At 44.1% G+C, this 16,543-nt stretch overlaps 4 protein-coding genes across 4 annotated transcripts; 2 read left to right on the top strand and 2 right to left on the bottom strand.

The window, feature by feature from the left end:
* Positions 1 to 331: 331 nt before the first annotated feature.
* H2BC21 (H2B clustered histone 21) lies at positions 332 to 2,598 on the bottom strand. Its single transcript, XM_024765834.1, has one exon. It carries the CDS (start codon positions 2,570 to 2,572, stop codon positions 2,192 to 2,194), a length of 381 nt encoding a protein of 126 aa, XP_024621602.1. The 5' UTR covers positions 2,573 to 2,598; the 3' UTR covers positions 332 to 2,191.
* Positions 2,599 to 2,863: 265 nt separating this feature from the next.
* Positions 2,864 to 3,338, top strand: LOC112413751 (histone H2A type 2-C). Its single transcript, XM_024765797.1, has one exon. It carries the CDS (start codon positions 2,899 to 2,901, stop codon positions 3,286 to 3,288), a length of 390 nt encoding a protein of 129 aa, XP_024621565.1. The 5' UTR covers positions 2,864 to 2,898; the 3' UTR covers positions 3,289 to 3,338.
* Positions 3,339 to 3,424: 86 nt separating this feature from the next.
* H2AC21 (H2A clustered histone 21) lies at positions 3,425 to 3,859 on the bottom strand. Its single transcript, XM_024765796.1, has one exon. It carries the CDS (start codon positions 3,840 to 3,842, stop codon positions 3,450 to 3,452), a length of 393 nt encoding a protein of 130 aa, XP_024621564.1. The 5' UTR covers positions 3,843 to 3,859; the 3' UTR covers positions 3,425 to 3,449.
* Positions 3,860 to 3,886: 27 nt separating this feature from the next.
* BOLA1 (bolA family member 1) lies at positions 3,887 to 15,222 on the top strand. The gene is made up of 3 exons (XM_024765795.1): positions 3,887 to 4,049; positions 13,900 to 14,109; positions 14,479 to 15,222. The coding sequence occupies exons 2-3, from the start codon at positions 14,077 to 14,079 to the stop codon at positions 14,893 to 14,895; spliced, it is 450 nt and encodes a 149-aa protein (XP_024621563.1). The 5' UTR covers positions 3,887 to 4,049; positions 13,900 to 14,076; the 3' UTR covers positions 14,896 to 15,222.
* Positions 15,223 to 16,543: the final 1,321 nt, after the last annotated feature.

Below are 16,543 nucleotides of genomic sequence, written 5' to 3'. Positions count from 1 at the left end.
ATCTGGCAAACAGTGAGTACTCTGCAGGTGTTATAAACTTTCTTAAGGACTTTATTTCTTCTATCTTGTTTATAGTGCTTCTTGTTTGTGGTGATTTTTGTTTGGTTTTGTGGTCATGTATTTTCCAATTACTGAGCATTAACAGTGTCCTCATAACAGGCTATTTCAGCCCCCGTGCACTTCCGGAGTAGAAGTAAGTTTGGCTGATGGTTTATAAATATTCATCTTCCAAGTCAGAGGCACTCAGCTTTTCCACAGACCCAGTAGTGGTTGTATCTGTTCATTTCATTTAGTTAAAAACTATATTGCAGATACAATAATCCAGCCAAGCTTTTAAATTAACTGGTAATTTTATTAATAACAATAGCATCTACACACATCTGAAAACACACATGTAAGAAACATAAGATTTATTCAGTCTCTGATAATGTCTGGAGCCCATTTGGATTCATGAAACCCCTGCAGTTAACTCCAGGATCCCTTATCCAAAAGCAGAGTTGAATAACTCATCAGACCATCAGTGTCTTTATCAGAAAAATCAAGGCTCGGACAGAAAGATTCAACATTCTGTAATTACATGAAGTAAAACTAAAATACAATTGTCCTCGCATCTGAGGATACAAAGGTGGACAAGGTTAGCTGCATGATCAGTGGACCAACCACTTCGCTTCTCTCAATCTCATTTTTAAAGGGATATTAATCTTGTCTATCGTATAGGGTCTCCTGAAAAGCAAATGAGATGGTGAACAGAAATTAAAAGCTCATCTCCGTGAGGAACAAAGGATCAGAATGGAAGGATGTCATAAATAGAGAAAGGAAAAGGATTTCCAGTGACCAATGTTCTGAATTTAATGAAAATCCAAGAGATTAGGCCAAACTGAGAAGTATAAAGGAGGGACAAAACTGCCACCTCCCCCTTAAAGCAAAAAAAAGAAAAAAATCTTAACAAAGTCCTCCTCCCAGCTGTTGCCCTGAGGTGACCACGGACAGACTTGGGGAAGGAGCTCCAAAAACATTTCCATTTTCATCACGTCTTCACATACATCTAATGAAGATGAACCGCACCCATCCATCCATGGAAGCGATTAAAAAAGGAGTGGGACAGAAAAATTAATTCAACAAATATTAATTCAATAAGTACTGAAGTGTTCACTGTGTGCCCAGTACTGGTTGGCACTGACGATATAGAGGAAAACCAGACCAGCAAAGTTTCTGTTAAGGGCTTGAGGAGAAAGACCGTAAACAAGAATATAAACGAACAAGACAATTTCTGACCGCTGCTAGGAGGAAGATAAAATAGAGTGAGGGCCCAGGACAGGCAGGAAGGAGAGGCGCAAACTCCTGAGTGGATGACTTGGGAAGGTTTCTGAGAGGTGACGTTTGAGCCCAGACTAAAATGACTAGTGCCTTACAGTTACTTGAGGCCGAAACATTCCAAGATGAGAATTAAATGCAAAAATGATCCACAAACCAAAAAATAACAGGGATTTCAAAGCACCAAAGTGAGCGGTGGAAACCAGAATCTATGAATTCTGGAGCGGCGCGAGATTTTGAATATTCATGTCGTCCAATCACGGAAAGGCTGAGACCAGGCAGCGCGGGTTCCGTCCTAAATACCCTGAACTACTGGTATCCACAGGAGGTCACGTCGCAGGGCGTAACTGGTGACTGGGCACCCAAGCAGCTGCCAAACCCTCGGGAGAATTCTTCAGGGCTGTGATGCAGTGTTCGCAGGACTCGGGCTTACTTACATCCTGGGGTCCTTTCTTAAATGAGGATGGCCGAAATCACTCACTTCGTTTTAGAACACCGATGAAACGTACCTAACAGAGCCACCAGGACACAACAGTCTACAAGCAGAGGGTGGGAAGGAGCAGTCTCAGAATCCTAATTTAGAACTGACTGACTCATAAGAAAACTAAGCAGCACAGTGAGGGGTTAAGACTCGGCCTAGATTCAAAAGCAAAGCCAGTCACGCGCCAAGAACCTCAAGTCATAAGGGCCTAAAAAGCTACGGGTGCCATTTGCCATTACTTTCATCTAACTACTGCAACTTACTTTGTGAGAAGAGACTGAGGGAAAACAAGTGAACAAAGCTCTTCTCTGGTGATAAGGTGGGTGGCTCTGAAAAGAGCCTTTGGAAAGTTAAGCGGCCCGGCGACTTGTGCGAGCGCCGCGTCCCGGCAGGGACTCACTTGGAGCTGGTGTACTTGGTGACCGCCTTGGTGCCCTCGGACACGGCGTGCTTGGCCAGCTCGCCGGGCAGCAGCAGGCGCACGGCCGTCTGGATCTCCCGGGAGGTGATGGTCGAGCGCTTGTTGTAATGCGCCAGGCGCGACGCTTCGCCCGCGATGCGTTCGAAGATGTCGTTGACAAACGAGTTCATGATGCCCATGGCCTTGGACGAGATGCCGGTATCTGGGTGCACCTGTTTCAGCACTTTGTACACGTAGATGGAATAGCTCTCCTTGCGACTGCGCTTGCGCTTTTTGCCGTCCTTCTTCTGAGCTTTGGTGACAGCTTTCTTCGAGCCCTTCTTGGGCGCGGGAGCGGATTTTGCCGGCTCAGGCATTGTAGAATACAACACCCGTTAGCAAGGAAAAGTAGCATGAGAATGGGCGGGCCTGATCCTTTTATAACCACCGTATGCAAATCAAGGCTCCAAAAGTCTTACGTTTCCATTGGGCCATGTAGAGACCTTGCGTTATCAGTAATAGCTACGTAACAACACCGACTCTTGACCTTATTGGCCATTTCTGGAGCCAATTTAGGACCAATGAAAAATTCTTTCCTGACCCCACCCCTAGGAAAGCTTATAAAAGCTTTCCAGTTGCTGATCTTTCAATCCTGTTTGTTGCGAGAATCTGAGCTCCAGGCCTTCTAGCATTATTTTCAGTTATGTCTGGCCGCGGAAAGCAAGGAGGCAAGGCCCGCGCCAAGGCTAAGTCGCGCTCGTCCCGCGCAGGTCTGCAGTTCCCGGTGGGGCGAGTGCACCGGCTGCTACGCAAAGGCAACTACGCCGAGCGGGTGGGGGCCGGCGCGCCCGTCTACATGGCGGCAGTCCTCGAGTACCTGACCGCCGAAATCCTGGAGCTGGCGGGCAACGCGGCCCGAGACAACAAGAAGACGCGCATCATCCCTCGTCACCTGCAGCTGGCCATCCGCAACGACGAGGAACTGAATAAGCTGTTGGGCAAAGTCACCATCGCCCAGGGTGGCGTTTTGCCCAACATCCAGGCCGTTCTATTACCAAAGAAAACTGAAAGCCACAAAGCCAAAAGCAAATAAATACCGACAAAGTGAACCAAAGACCAAAGGCTCTTTTTAGAGCCACCCAAGTTTTCAAAAAAAGAGCTAATGCGCTGTTTCGTGATCAGCCCTTCATTTGACACTTTGGTGGCTCTTAAAAGAGCCTTTGGGGTGAGTGGGGTTGGTGTCAAGCCTCTTAATTACTTATTCTTGCCAGGCTTGTGACTCTCCGTTTTCTTGGGCAACAAGACTGCCTGGATATTGGGCAAGACGCCGCCCTGGGCAATTGTGACACCCCCGAGTAACTTGTTGAGCTCTTCATCATTTCTCACGGCTAGTTGCAAATGGCGAGGGATGATGCGCGTCTTCTTATTGTCTCGGGCCGCGTTGCCGGCCAGCTCCAGGATTTCCGCTGTCAGGTACTCCAGCACAGCCGCCAGGTACACTGGCGCGCCGGCCCCCACTCGCTCGGCGTAGTTGCCTTTGCGCAGCAGGCGGTGCACTCGCCCCACGGGGAATTGAAGGCCAGCGCGGGACGAGCGCGACTTGGCCTTGGCCCGAGCTTTGCCTCCCTGCTTTCCGCGTCCTGACATTACGGCTAAAAATGCAGTTACAGCTTCTTTTTCAAAGAGAAGGATGTGGCAAGGATAACCAATTTGATGTAATTTATAAGAGCTACCGGGAGGGGTGAAGCGAAGTGGTTTGATTGGCTAAAAGCTAAGTCCGATCGAACAGCCAATAGGAAAGCGGAAAGCAGACTCTTCGTTTGCATCTTGTACTACGAGGAAATGACGGCCTTGGTAAGTACCTACCAATCGCTGTGAACCACATTAAAGCCCCTTATTTGCATGCCAGGATTTTTAAAGCGAAGGCTTTCAAACAACACGCTGTTTTGTTTTTTATTGAGTGGCAGTTTTTTTCCAACTTAAGAGTGGTAGGTTTTTTTTCACCAAGGGAAATCCCAAGAAGGACCCAAAAGGACTGCAGAGAGCCTCCGGCAGATGTAGAGTTACTCCCACTCAAGGGTACCGAATTCTGAAGCTGATTATCCCCTTGAGCCCTAAATTACCCTCCAAGTCCCTCCCTTTCTGGCTCGTCAAAGCTAAACTTCTTAAAGAATATAGTACTATTAAGGCCTCCCCCTTTCAATTTACTCGTTGCCTGCAGTGTGGCTTAGCCCCATGCCACCCACCACTGCTCCTCGGACTCCAGTTTGACCGAGGCTAGCATAGAATTAGTCATCCTCCTCTTTACCTCCCGGCAGCGTCCAAAACCGCCTTGAAGCTGAAGGCGGCTTTCCCTTGGCTTTCAAAATGTCGCCCTTCGTCTTTCCTCATCCTGCTTCTGTTCCTTTGCCCTTTTTTTTTTTTACCTATTTATTTATTTAATTTTATTTCTCCCCACCCCCACCCCTCAACTCTGGCAACACCAAATTCCTCTGCCCGTCTTTAAATCCTGGTGTCCAGCTGGGCTCTGCCTCCCTACTCGCCCCTCCCCCACACTCCTCCATTCTTCACTCTCCCCGAAGAGTCTTACCCAACTCCATGCTTTCAACTAACACCCAAATTTGTTTCAGAAGCTCAGACCCACATACGTGACTGCTGACTGGATACTTCAACCTGTTTGTCCCAATAACTCGACCTATCCAAAAGCAAACTCATCCAAACACCCCCCCGCCCTTTGCTCTCTTTACCTGAATGGCACCAACAATCTTCCAGGTACCTAAGCCAGAATCCACTGTTCCCTGCATCTCAACAGCATATCCAGTGTTACTTATTTAACTTCAGCCTTTTCCTCCATGATCCTCTTGTTTGCCTCTCTTAGACTTCAGCAACAGCCCCTAGAGACTCGTTTGTGTAATCCTCCACCTACCTTCCATAGAAATTTTTCCTGAAAGTTCCATTTCTTTCTCCTCAGCTTCCCATCCCTGGGAGTTCTACATCCCCACCCCATTTTCACCCTTTCCTGAATATCCCATAAAGCTGAAACCGCTGAAATGCGTCTGGGGGCTCCGAGGAGCTTCAGTTCTTTATGTCTTAGCGCAGAAAGAATTCAGCGAGAGGCAAAGTGACAGATAAGTGATTTATTAGAATAGGACACTTGAGACTTCCCAAGTGGCTGGGTGAGAGGGTGCCGTGCTCCGAGAACTTAGTGGGCTACAGTTTTATAATCAAAGGAAAAGTGGGGAGGGGGAGAAGACCACCTTCTTCCTCATTCTTGAGTAGATGTCAAACTTCCAGCATCAGCTCCTCCTCCACGTGGTGAGGGGGGAGGGAGGGAGGCTCTTGTCCCTACTTGGTCAAGTTGGGACTGTCATGGTGCAATGGAAATGAGCCAAAAGGCGCTCATTTACCAAAAATGGTCAATGATCTCAGGTTTCAGTATAATGTCACCCTTTCCTTATATTTTTTTGTTTTTAGTGTGTGGAGAGAAGCATGCCCTTGGAATCAGCTTACTGAGCTCACTGGGCAGGATGTGGGTCTCATGCCACCATTGTTTTATTGTTTTGGGGCATGTCTCATGCTTCTGTTGCATAGTTTTGTTGCTATGCAGGCCTGCTTGATTGAGTGAACATTAACTTAGAGTGGTCTCCCATACCTTTTTCTTTACTTACAATCCCCTAGTGGGATTAACTATTTAATTACCTACTTTGTCCCTTCACTGTGTCCCTATCAAAGACAGGAGGTAGTATGCTATAGAGAAAAGAATAGACTTAAATTTTTCTCCCTGAGCTCTTCTCTAGTGTTCCTCTTTTATCCTCACCTTTGTTCAACTGACATTTATTGAGTACATGCTACCTATCAGGCAATGGGTATACAGATAACTGAGACTAGTACAAAGAGGTCTGTAATGAGATGTCTCTAGAAAATGGAGGCAATCTGGTGAACTCTGTAAGTTAAAATTAGTTAACATCAGCTATCTGTAGAGCTTACCCCTGGTAAGATGCTGGTATAGATTTGTGAAACACCCAAGTACAGTTAAAAGTAATGGGAGTGTTTCCTCAATAGTAGGATGCAACTGAAGATAATTCTAGCCAAACTGATTATAGTATTTCAGAAGATGCACGTGTTAATAGAAAGATATGGTCCACATACCATCTAAATGGGGCAATTACAGTAGGAGTGTGTTGTGCTTCTCTAACACTTAAGAGTATGTGTCTGCTAGACACAAAGGTTTAGGCTGTTACAGAAGGTTCCCTGGTGAAAGCATCAGCTTGTTCTCATAGTCTGGGTGAAATGTTTCTGAAAACTATCCAACCCTCTTAGCTCAGGTTCTGCTCTCAATTAACAACTTTCCAATTATTCTACTTTAGGATAAAAATATGAGACTGAGAAGGGGAGAACCAGTATGGGAAGATATATCTATCACTAGAAGTTAATTAATTTGAATTCTGACCTATTCATCAATTGCTTGTGTATTTTGTTAGTGTAACTCTCTCCCCAAGAAGCCAGTCAGCTCTGGAAGTTCTAATAGTGTCAACTTTTCAGCCCTACAGAGCACAGAACAAAATACAGTAGTAGGGACCCCATGACAACTCTGGTACCCTTCGAGGCCCTGCTTGAGGGGCCAGCTGACCTCCTGATTTCTTTTTTACTTCTATCACAGTGACCCTGTGCTGTTAGGAAGGGTAAAGGGAAAAGAGATTATATTAAACCCTTATTAAGAGATAAGCCCTATGTTAGGGGCTACCTATGAAGTAGATATACAGTTGTACCTCGGTACCAGGACCCCCAGTGGATACTAAAATCCAAGGATGTTCAAGTCCCTTATATAAAATGGTGTAGTATTTGTGTATAACCTAAGCACAACCTCCCAGATGAAGTATCTCTAGATTACTTTTAATACCTAATACAATGTAAATGTTATGTAAATAGTTGTAAATACAATGTAAAACTATGTAAATAGTTGCTAGGGCAAGGCAAATTCAAGTTTTGCTTTTTGGGGACTTTCCAGATTTTTTTTTAGAATATTTTCCATCTACAGTTGATTGAATCCTCAGATTCAGAACCCATGGATACTGAAGGATGACTGTAATTGTTTCACAGATAAGGAAACCAAGGCTCAGAGGCGTTTAAGCACTTGCTGAAGGCCACACAGCCACTTACAAAGACATGATTAGAACCAAGGTCTGCCTGACTCAAAGACTGTGCTCGTCATCCCTCCAAGCACACTACTTCACTAATTAGATTATGGGTTTCATGAAGTCACTTAACTTACCCAACCTCGCTTCCTGCCTCTGTTACAGAGAGAGGGAGAGCTGGAGAGCAGGAGAGTTAGAGAGTGAGAGTGAGAGAGCATGAGAGAGGGATGGAATTAGACTTAATACTTTAAATTCCATCTAGCTATAAAACTTTATTAGATAAGTCCAGATAGGCCAATATCCTACAAATTTTATCAGGCTCAGTTACTATCTATTGCTCCCCAGACCTCCCTTCCCAGCATTCTTACCAGAGCTATTAAAATATATAACAGAGCAGGCCATTTGTAAAAGTCATACACCATCACAAACAGGCTGGATCTTATCTCCTTTAACACCTCTGGGATTTTTAACCAAAAGCAGCTGAGCTCCTAACCAGGCAATCTAGTTAATCAAACATTTAGGGCATTCTGGGTCCATTCTATCATTCCAACCATACTTCTCTCCCTTCCCCTTTTCTTCCACCTTTCCTCAACTCCACCCCCAGCCCCCTCCGTACTGAGCTTCACATCATTCATAAGATGAGCAAGGCCTTTCCACAGCTCCCTGCCATTGCACATAACGTTGCCCTTGGCTAGAATGCTTTCAGCCTCCTCTGGACCTGCAAAATCCTCCTCATCCTTCCAGTTTCCACCCAGATATCACCTCCTCTTTCATGAAGCTTCCCTACTGTCACACACACAGCCTCAGTGTACCCACATCTCTTTGTTCATATACTGCTGATAGCATTTAAGCACTGTGCCCTGTGTTTTGACCTTGGTCTCACTTCCTTTCTGTGACCACTTCAAGGGAGAGACCATGTCTTCTTCACCTTTAAATCAGGAGTCCTTTATTCCTTCTACCTGGCTCTTAGTAGGGTAATTAAATGTTTTTTGCATAAACAAATAAAACTATACTCTTAGAGAATTAGCATCTTCTCTAAAATATTTCTCTTTAGTCAACAAACCACTCTCCAAATGCTAGCTAGCTATCAACAGTAGACTGTGGTAGCCAGAGTGACAGAAAATACAACAGAAGCTCATCAATTAAATAAAAATCATATACCCTACCATAATAGAGTTGTTAGAATAAATGAGAATTAAATATAAAGAACCTAGTACAGAGATGGAACCTGAGACGCCCAAATGCTGGATTAGGAGGCAGAATAGCTTAATGGTTAAGAGCTCAAATTCTGCATCCTGACTCTCTGGGTTTGTTTACCAGATCTGTGACCGTAGGTAAATTACTTACCTAACCTCTAAGGGTCTCTGCTTCCTCAATGGTAAAGCGAGAGTAGTAACAGTAGCTACTTCATGGACTTGTTGCAAGAATTAAAAGAGTTTATAAATGTAAAACATTTAGCATAGTACCTGTCACCAACAAAGCAGGGGATCTCAAAAATTTGAACAAATTTGCCATTTCAGAAATAAACATTGAGTTTATCCTATGACCACTCCTGGATATACACCAAACAGAAAAGAATGTTTACATCCAACGAAAAGCACGTACAAGGATGTAGTATATTCATATACTGCAATACCACACAATGAAAATGAACAAATCACTGCCACACACACGGATGAATCTCACAGACAATGTTGAGCAAAAGACAAACACAAATGTATTCATACTATGTGATTCTATTTATAAGAAGTTGAAAAACAGGCAAAACTAATCTATGGTGCTAGAGGTTAGAATAATGATTAACTATGGCAGGGTGGTATTGACTTCCCTGGGAGCCTTCCGAGGTGCTAGAAATTTTCTGTATCTTGATATGGTGTATTCCCATGTAAAATTAAGCTGTACGCTTAAAAAGTGTGCATTTCTTATGTGTAAATTATACATCAGTAGGGACAAATTAATTTTTCTTTTTTCTTTTTTTTTTTTTTGCGGTACACGGGCCTCTCACTGTTGTGGCCTCTCCCGTTGCGGAGCACAGGCTCCGGACGCGCAGGCTCAGCGGCCATGGCTCATGGGCCCAGCCGCACCGCGGCATGTGGGATCCTCCCCGACCGGGGCACGAACCGGTGTCCCCTGCATCGGCAGGCGGACTCTCAACCACTGCGCCACCAGGGAAGCCCCCAGATTAATTTTTTAATGAACAAATACTGAAGTAATCATCATAGGAAAAAGATGAATACTTTGTTGGGCATCTTACTCCTCACATTACATATTAGTGTTTATTAGTTTTCATTTTGTTTTCTTTAATTACACGAGGCAGCCACCGTAATGTCTCAGTGCTTAAAGCCTCTAAGACTCTTAATCTGTCCATGACAAACCTTCACTAAATAGTACATACTGTCATGACTATGTTTTTATTAGAAACAAAGACACTAAACTTGCCCTAGGGAGCTTGCAACTTACAAAGCTTTCATTTATTTTTGCAACAGGAATAATGATGCCGGCCCTCTCTATTCACATACTAGCTCACTATCCATTCGGTACATTTTACCGAACACCCAAGTATGCCAACAGTGAGCCTGGCATAACACATGCAGTGAATACATTGCCTCTGGCCAGATCTCTCTTTCCACATGATTGGTTTCCTCTAGTCATTCAAATATCTGTTTAAATGTCCCCTCCACAGCAAGGCCTTCTCTGACCACAGCCTCCCACCATTCCCCACCACTGTCACTGGATTAGCAAATTACAAGGCCCTCACCTAAAACAAGTCCTTCTTAGAGATTGCATCTCTTTAACAGCACTCTAGTTGATTTACTTCTCTCTAGCCTGTCTCCTGCCTTCACTCAGATTATCTTGCACCAGACTACTGCCAAAGGCTTTTCTCCTCTTCTCCCTGCTTCCACTCTTCCCATTCCCTTAATATATTCCTCATACACTAGCCAGAGTGATCTTCTAATAGAAAATCTGATTCTTTTCTCACTTTATTCTTTTTCCCAGGTCATTTCACTCCCCTCACCCACTTCCCCGCCTTCCCCCCGCCCACGATCTCATTTCGTCTTCAGCAAGACTCTTGCTTCACATGCGCTTCTCAGATGCTAAAACTAGTAGACAAAAGCTTAATGAAAAACAGTACATAGACTCAAAGTATCTCCTACAGCTACAAAGGGAAAAAGGAAAATTTTACAATTGAGAAACCTGAGAGATACCACCTTAATCAATTAATCAGAATTATCATTAACAATGAGACAAATTGAATTATATGCCCCCTATATGCTTCAGTGAAAGGATTCAATATCACTTCTGCAGTTTTCCTGCCAAAAATGTGTATCCTAAATCTGAATCAGAGTGAAACATTCGACAAACCCAAGTTGAGGGATATTTAACAAAATAAATGCTCTGTACTCCTCAAAAATGTCAAAGTCGTGAAAGACAAAAAGACAAATGAACTATTCCAGATTAATGGAGACCAAAGAGACATAACAACTGAATACAGCATGTGATCCTAGATTGGATACTGGCCCAGAATTTTTTTTTTTTTCATTTTATATAAAGGACATTATGGAACAACTGGCAAATTTTGCATAAGATCTGTACATTATAGTACTGTATCAATGTTAATTTCCAGAATTTGACAATTACACTGTGGTTATGTGAGAAAACGTCTTTTTTTTTTCTACTAAATACATATTAGCAAATATATATTAGTCAGAGCTCTTCAGAGAAATAGAACAATAGGATATATATGGAGAGGGCAAGAGCAAACAAGTGAGAGAGAGAGAGAGAGAGTTTTATTATAAGAAATTGGCTCACATGACAATGGATGCTGACAAGTCCCGAGATCTGCAGGGTGAGTCAGCAAGCTGGAAACACAGGAGAGCTGATGGTGTAATTCCAGTCCAAGTCTGAAGGCTTGAGATCCAGGAGAAGCAATGCTGTAGTTCCAGTCAAAGACTAACAGGCTGGAGACCCAGAAAGAGCCAGTGTTTCAGTTCAAGTCTGAAGGCAGGAAAGAAGCCAATGTCCCAGTTCAAAGGCAGTCAGGCGGGAAAGAACTCTCTTTTTCCAGGAGGGTTAGCCTTTTTGTTCTATTCAGGCCTTCAGCTGATTGGATGAGACCCAGCCACAATAGGGAGGGCAATCTGCTTTACTAGGTCTACCAATTTTAATGTTAGTCTCATCAAAAACACCCTTACAGAAACACCCAGAATAATGTTTGACCAAATATATGGGCACCCTGTGGCCCAGTCAAGTTGACACAAAAAATTAACTATCACAGGTAGTTAGAGGTAAATGGACTTATGTCTGAAATTTACTCTCAAATGATTCAGAAAAATAATTATATATGTGTAGTTAGATACATAAAAAGAAACAAAGCAAACATGATAACATGTCAATATTTGGATAATCTGGGTATCAGGGTGAGGGGTATACAAGAATTATTTGTACTATTTTTGTATTTCTGTAACTCTGAAAGCACTTAAGAAAAAGTTAAAAATAAAATACACACACATAGAACCATACATCCAACATGACATCTGTTCTTCGATATCATAAAGACACTTCAGGATCAAGTCCAAAACAGAATTGGGCACCTAGTCTTTCCCTTCCCCACCCTTCCAAACCTGTGCTTCTTCCAATATTCTGTATCTTAGGGAACAAATGCCATCCATCCAGATGCACAAACCTGATAGTTATCCTTCATACTTTCCCTCCCGTAACTAGCCCATTACCACATCCTGTGGGTTTTACCCTCCCAATGTATATCTTATAGCCACAATTTATTTCCATCTTCACCTGCGTGACCACCAGCATGGTCCAAGTCATCATCATCCCTCACCTAGACTGCTACACTAACCTCCCAACTGGTCTCCCTGCTTGCACTCTTACCTCCTCTACAGTTCTCCACACTGCAGCCAGGGATCTTTGCAAAATAAAAATTTAAAGATGGCTAAATTCAATGCATGATCCTTGATTGGCTTTCGAAAAATAAATTATAAAGGCAGTAATGAGACACCTGGGGAAATTTGAATGTCAACTATATATTAATAACAGTATTGAACAAATATTAAACATCTTAGGCGTGGTAATGGTATTGCGCTTATGTAGGAAAATATCCTTGTCTTAGGAGATATACGCTTAAGTATATAGCAATGAAATGTAAAGATTTTCGCAACTCTCAAATGGTTCAGCAAAAATGATGACAATATTTTTATTATATACACACATTCAAAGAGAGATTAGGGCTTCCCTGGTGGCACAGTGGTTGAGAGTCCACCTGCCGGGGACTCACATGACACGGGTTCGTGCCCCGGTCCGGGAAGATCCCATGTGCCGTGGAGCGGCTGGGCCCATGAGCCATGGCCGCTGAGCCTGTGCGTCTGGGGCCTGTGCTCTGCAACGGGAGAGGCCACAACAGTGAGAGGCCCGCGTACCGGAAAAAAAAAAAAAAAAAAAGGGAGATAAAAAGCAAATCTGGTAAAATGTTGTCAGTAAACATAGGTGAAGAATAAATGGGGTGCTCATTGTACTAACCTTGCAATTGACATTATGTTAAATTTTTTGAGTGTGATAGGGTATTGTAGTTATTTAAGAGAATATCCTTGTTCTTAGGAGGTACATACTGGAGTACCTAAGGGTGAAATGTCATGCTATCTGCAACTTATTTTCAAAAAAAGTATAGAAATACATTTTTAAAGTATATAAGTATACATAAAGTACTTAAACATAAAAGTATATATGTATAAGTATATAATATATATAAATGTAAAAAACAGTGAAAGGTACAGGATGCTGTTTTGCACTGTTCAACTTTTCTGCAGATTCGAAATTTTTCAAAATTAAAAGTTGGGGAAATACATATATGGAGAAATCGATAAAATATTAGGATACAAAATAAAATACTGGTTGAATTGACGAGTTATATATCATCTTGGAAAAATCTCATCCTGTTATATCCCCACTGAAAACCTTCCCTAGCTTCCTACTGTTCCTAGGATAAAAACAAAACTGCCTAACGAGGCCTTCTCCCCACAGGCCTATTCATTCACTCAGCTTCCCATCACCATCATCTCTGCCCCGTGGGCTCCAACCATATCTAACTACACCCAAAGGAACCACTCCCCCAAAGTTCTCTCTCCTCCTGGCCTTTGCGCGTGCAGCTACCACACTAGGAGGGGCTGAGAAAGGGATTGTTGTGCCTCTTATAAACTGTTTCTTTAAGTTTTCTCTTCTCCCCCAAGTCTGGACGACATGCCTCCTCAGCATCCTGCTCTTAGTCCCATCACAGCCCTTAGCACACAGTATTGCAACTGTCCACTCACTGGTCCATCTTCTCCAGTGTTCTGTAAACTGCCTGAGGACAGGGCCTGTCTGTCTTACCTCCCCAGCCTCCAGGACTGGTCTGGCACACAATAATTATGTATTCAATAAATGAAATGGACTTCCATTTTCTTGTATGTAAAATAAAGGTGTTGGGCTAGATAATCTACAAGATGTATTGTCAATAAAATGAATCGAATAATCTCAATATCAATAGCACAGAAGTTCCCGTTTTCTTTACAATTCCTCAGGTTCAGAGCCTCCCAAGACCTCACGAGTCGGGGGAAGTAGAGACTACAGTTCCCGAGAACCCTCAGGGAACCACGTGGTGCCGGCCCGGTCTATCGCGTAGCGAGGACTCCATTTCCCAGCGTGCCTCAGGACGCGAAGTCTACGTTTCGCCCGGAACGTCAGGAGTCCGGCGCTGAATGGGAGCTGCGGTAGCGAAGACTGAGTGCAAGGTAGAAGGGGCCCAGCCTGGGGTTCAGAGGGGACATAGGGACATTGGCTCAACCAAAAGCCCGGAGTTGCACATACCCTACTCTTGCAACCTCCAGCTCATTCTTTGCGAATCCCCTTAGTAAGGAACGTGCCTCGCGCGCGGGCTCTCTTTAATCCACCTCCTCCCTTCAGCGGCTCGCGGCTGGAGGCCAGATTCCCCCACGTCACACAGAGGAAAGAGGCGGTGCCTCGCGTCTCACTGTCGCGTCTAGGCGGACTCCCGGTGTGGACGTTGGCCGGGGGGCGGAGGCTGGGGTGGTTGAGAGACTGGTCTCTCACCAAGAGCGAGGCCCTGACCCTCACTGCTCCCGTCCTTGTCTCTGCCGTAGCTGATGCTGAGTGGGCAGCTGGTCGGAAGCCTGTTCTCCATGGCTGGCCGCGTCTGTGTGTCCCGGGGCAGCGCCAGATCAGGGGCCATCGGTCCCGTCGAGGCCGCCATTCGCACAAAGTTGGAGCAGGCGCTGAACCCCGAGGTCCTGGAGCTGCGTAATGAGAGCGGCGGCCACGCGGTCCCACCAGGCAGTGAAACCCATTTCCGCGTGGCCGTGGTGAGCTCTCGTTTCGAGGGACTGAGCCCCCTGCAACGGCATCGGCTGGTCCACGCGGCGCTGTCAGAAGAACTGGCTGGGCCGGTCCACGCCCTGGCCATACAAGCGCGGACCCCCGCCCAGTGGAGGGAGAACCCTCAACTGGACACGAGCCCCCCCTGCCTGGGCGGGAGCAAGAAAACTCGAGGAACTCCCTGAACCCTGAGAGAGAGGGAGGACCGGGATCGAAACGGGTTGGGTGAGAATAAACTACTGGAGCCTTCTTCCCTTCAATACAGTCTGGTATTTGTAAGAGTTGAGGACCTGGGCCCCATTCAACCGGCATATACAGGTTCTCTGGAGACAGCAGTTCATTTCACATCAAGGTCAACCTAAGGAAAGCATACAATCACTCACTACTGCTCTTGCCCTGGACTATTAAGGAAAAGCTGCCCAGTTGTTTCGTGTTAAATTGTGACTTAAGGAACCACCAGACCTTATGAGTTGCAAGTAATCCTGTACATTAAAAGAGAAATTATCATATGAGGTGAATTGCTGTGTTGTTAAAGGCCTGTTGAACCAGTGCTACAGATGTTCTTGGGAGAAGAAAGATACTTGAAGCCTAGCATAGTCAGGAAGGGCTTCATTAAACCAGAAAGGAAAGGAAAGTTGTTGCAGGCAGGGGGAAGAACCCAAGCAAAGGCATAGAAGCTGGACTGGGCAGAGAGTTATTGGACAAGACAGCAGTTACAGACACATTTGAACTTCAGACTTGGGGAATGTTTGGCTTTCTATCAACCTGTCCATTTCCAAAAGGATTTACATTTGTTTGTGAGAAAAAAAACTTAAAAAAGAAAAAAAACCACTAAAGCAGTGAAAAGATTATAATCTGGGAAGTAAGTATAGAAGGGGGAGAAAACTTTACATAGCCCTTTTTCTTATGAGCCTTCCAAATGTCATAATTCTGAGGGAAGCTCAAGTAATGTCTAGACGAGCAACTTTCTGATGATCTCAATGTGGAGATGGAACTTAGACAGTAAAGAGAAAGCTTGGTTAACATGTATCAACCGTTTCTGGCTAAAGAGTTTAGACTGCATCTGGTTGAGCAGTAGGGAGTCATTGAAGGGTGTTGAGGAAAGGATGCCAAAGAGCATTTTGGGGCAGATTGATCTGGCAGTGATGTGTAAGTGGGTTGGCATAGGAAATAGGAGGCACAGAGATTAACCAATGGTGAAGGCAGAACCCTGACCTAGAAGTCAGCTGTTGAAATGGAAAGGAAGGAGTTGATTTGAGAGCTACCATTTTTAAAAAGTCAGAAAATGGCTTGATTAGAACAGAAATGGACTAGAGTGAGAGGAGCGTCAATGGTAAACCTCAGGCAGTACTTTTCAGATTTCCTCACAGATAAAAATTCCCACCGGAGCTTGTTTAAAATGTGGATTCTAGGTCAACTCTCTTCCAAAATAATTCTGATTCCACAAGTCAGGAATGGAATCTGGAATCTACATTTTTAAAAAACACACAAGGATTTGGAGGAAAGTTCGTTCTATTCTCAAGAAATATTACTCCAAGTTTTTGTTTATTTGTATTCATTTTTGGAGTTTTTAGATTTTTTAAATGTTTTTGTAAATATTATTTTACTATGGCAAAAACTCTTGAGATCTGTCCTCTTAACAATTTTTTTAAGGGTACAATCAATACATTATCACTGACTGTAGGTACAATGTCATACAGCAGATCTGTAGAGCTTAATCATCTTGCTTAACTGAAGTTTTATGCCTGTTGATTGGCAACTCCCCATTCCCTTCTCCCCCAGCCCCTAGTAACCAACATTCCACTCTGATTCTATTTGACTATTTTAGATAAA

The sequence above is a fragment of the Neophocaena asiaeorientalis genome, unplaced genomic scaffold (genome assembly GCF_003031525.2).
Source record: "Neophocaena asiaeorientalis asiaeorientalis breed wild unplaced genomic scaffold, Neophocaena_asiaeorientalis_V1.1 scaffold474, whole genome shotgun sequence".
NCBI classification, from domain to species: domain Eukaryota; kingdom Metazoa; phylum Chordata; class Mammalia; order Artiodactyla; family Phocoenidae; genus Neophocaena; species Neophocaena asiaeorientalis.
This window is presented reverse-complemented; position numbering and strand designations above follow the sequence as displayed.

Excerpts from the sequence above, each read along its gene's own strand:
- H2BC21 (XM_024765834.1), bottom strand. The coding sequence starts at position 2,572 with ATGCCTGAGCCGGCAAAATCCGCTCCCGCGCCCAAGAAGGGCTCGAAG.
- BOLA1 (XM_024765795.1), top strand. The coding sequence starts at position 14,077 with ATGGGAGCTGCGGTAGCGAAGACTGAGTGCAAG. Across the intron at positions 14,110-14,478 it reads TAGCGAAGACTGAGTGCAAG|CTGATGCTGAGTGGGCAGCT; the intron begins GTAGAAGGGGCC and ends TCTCTGCCGTAG.
- LOC112413751 (XM_024765797.1), top strand. The coding sequence starts at position 2,899 with ATGTCTGGCCGCGGAAAGCAAGGAGGCAAGGCCCGCGCCAAGGCTAAG.
- H2AC21 (XM_024765796.1), bottom strand. The coding sequence starts at position 3,842 with ATGTCAGGACGCGGAAAGCAGGGAGGCAAAGCTCGGGCCAAGGCCAAG.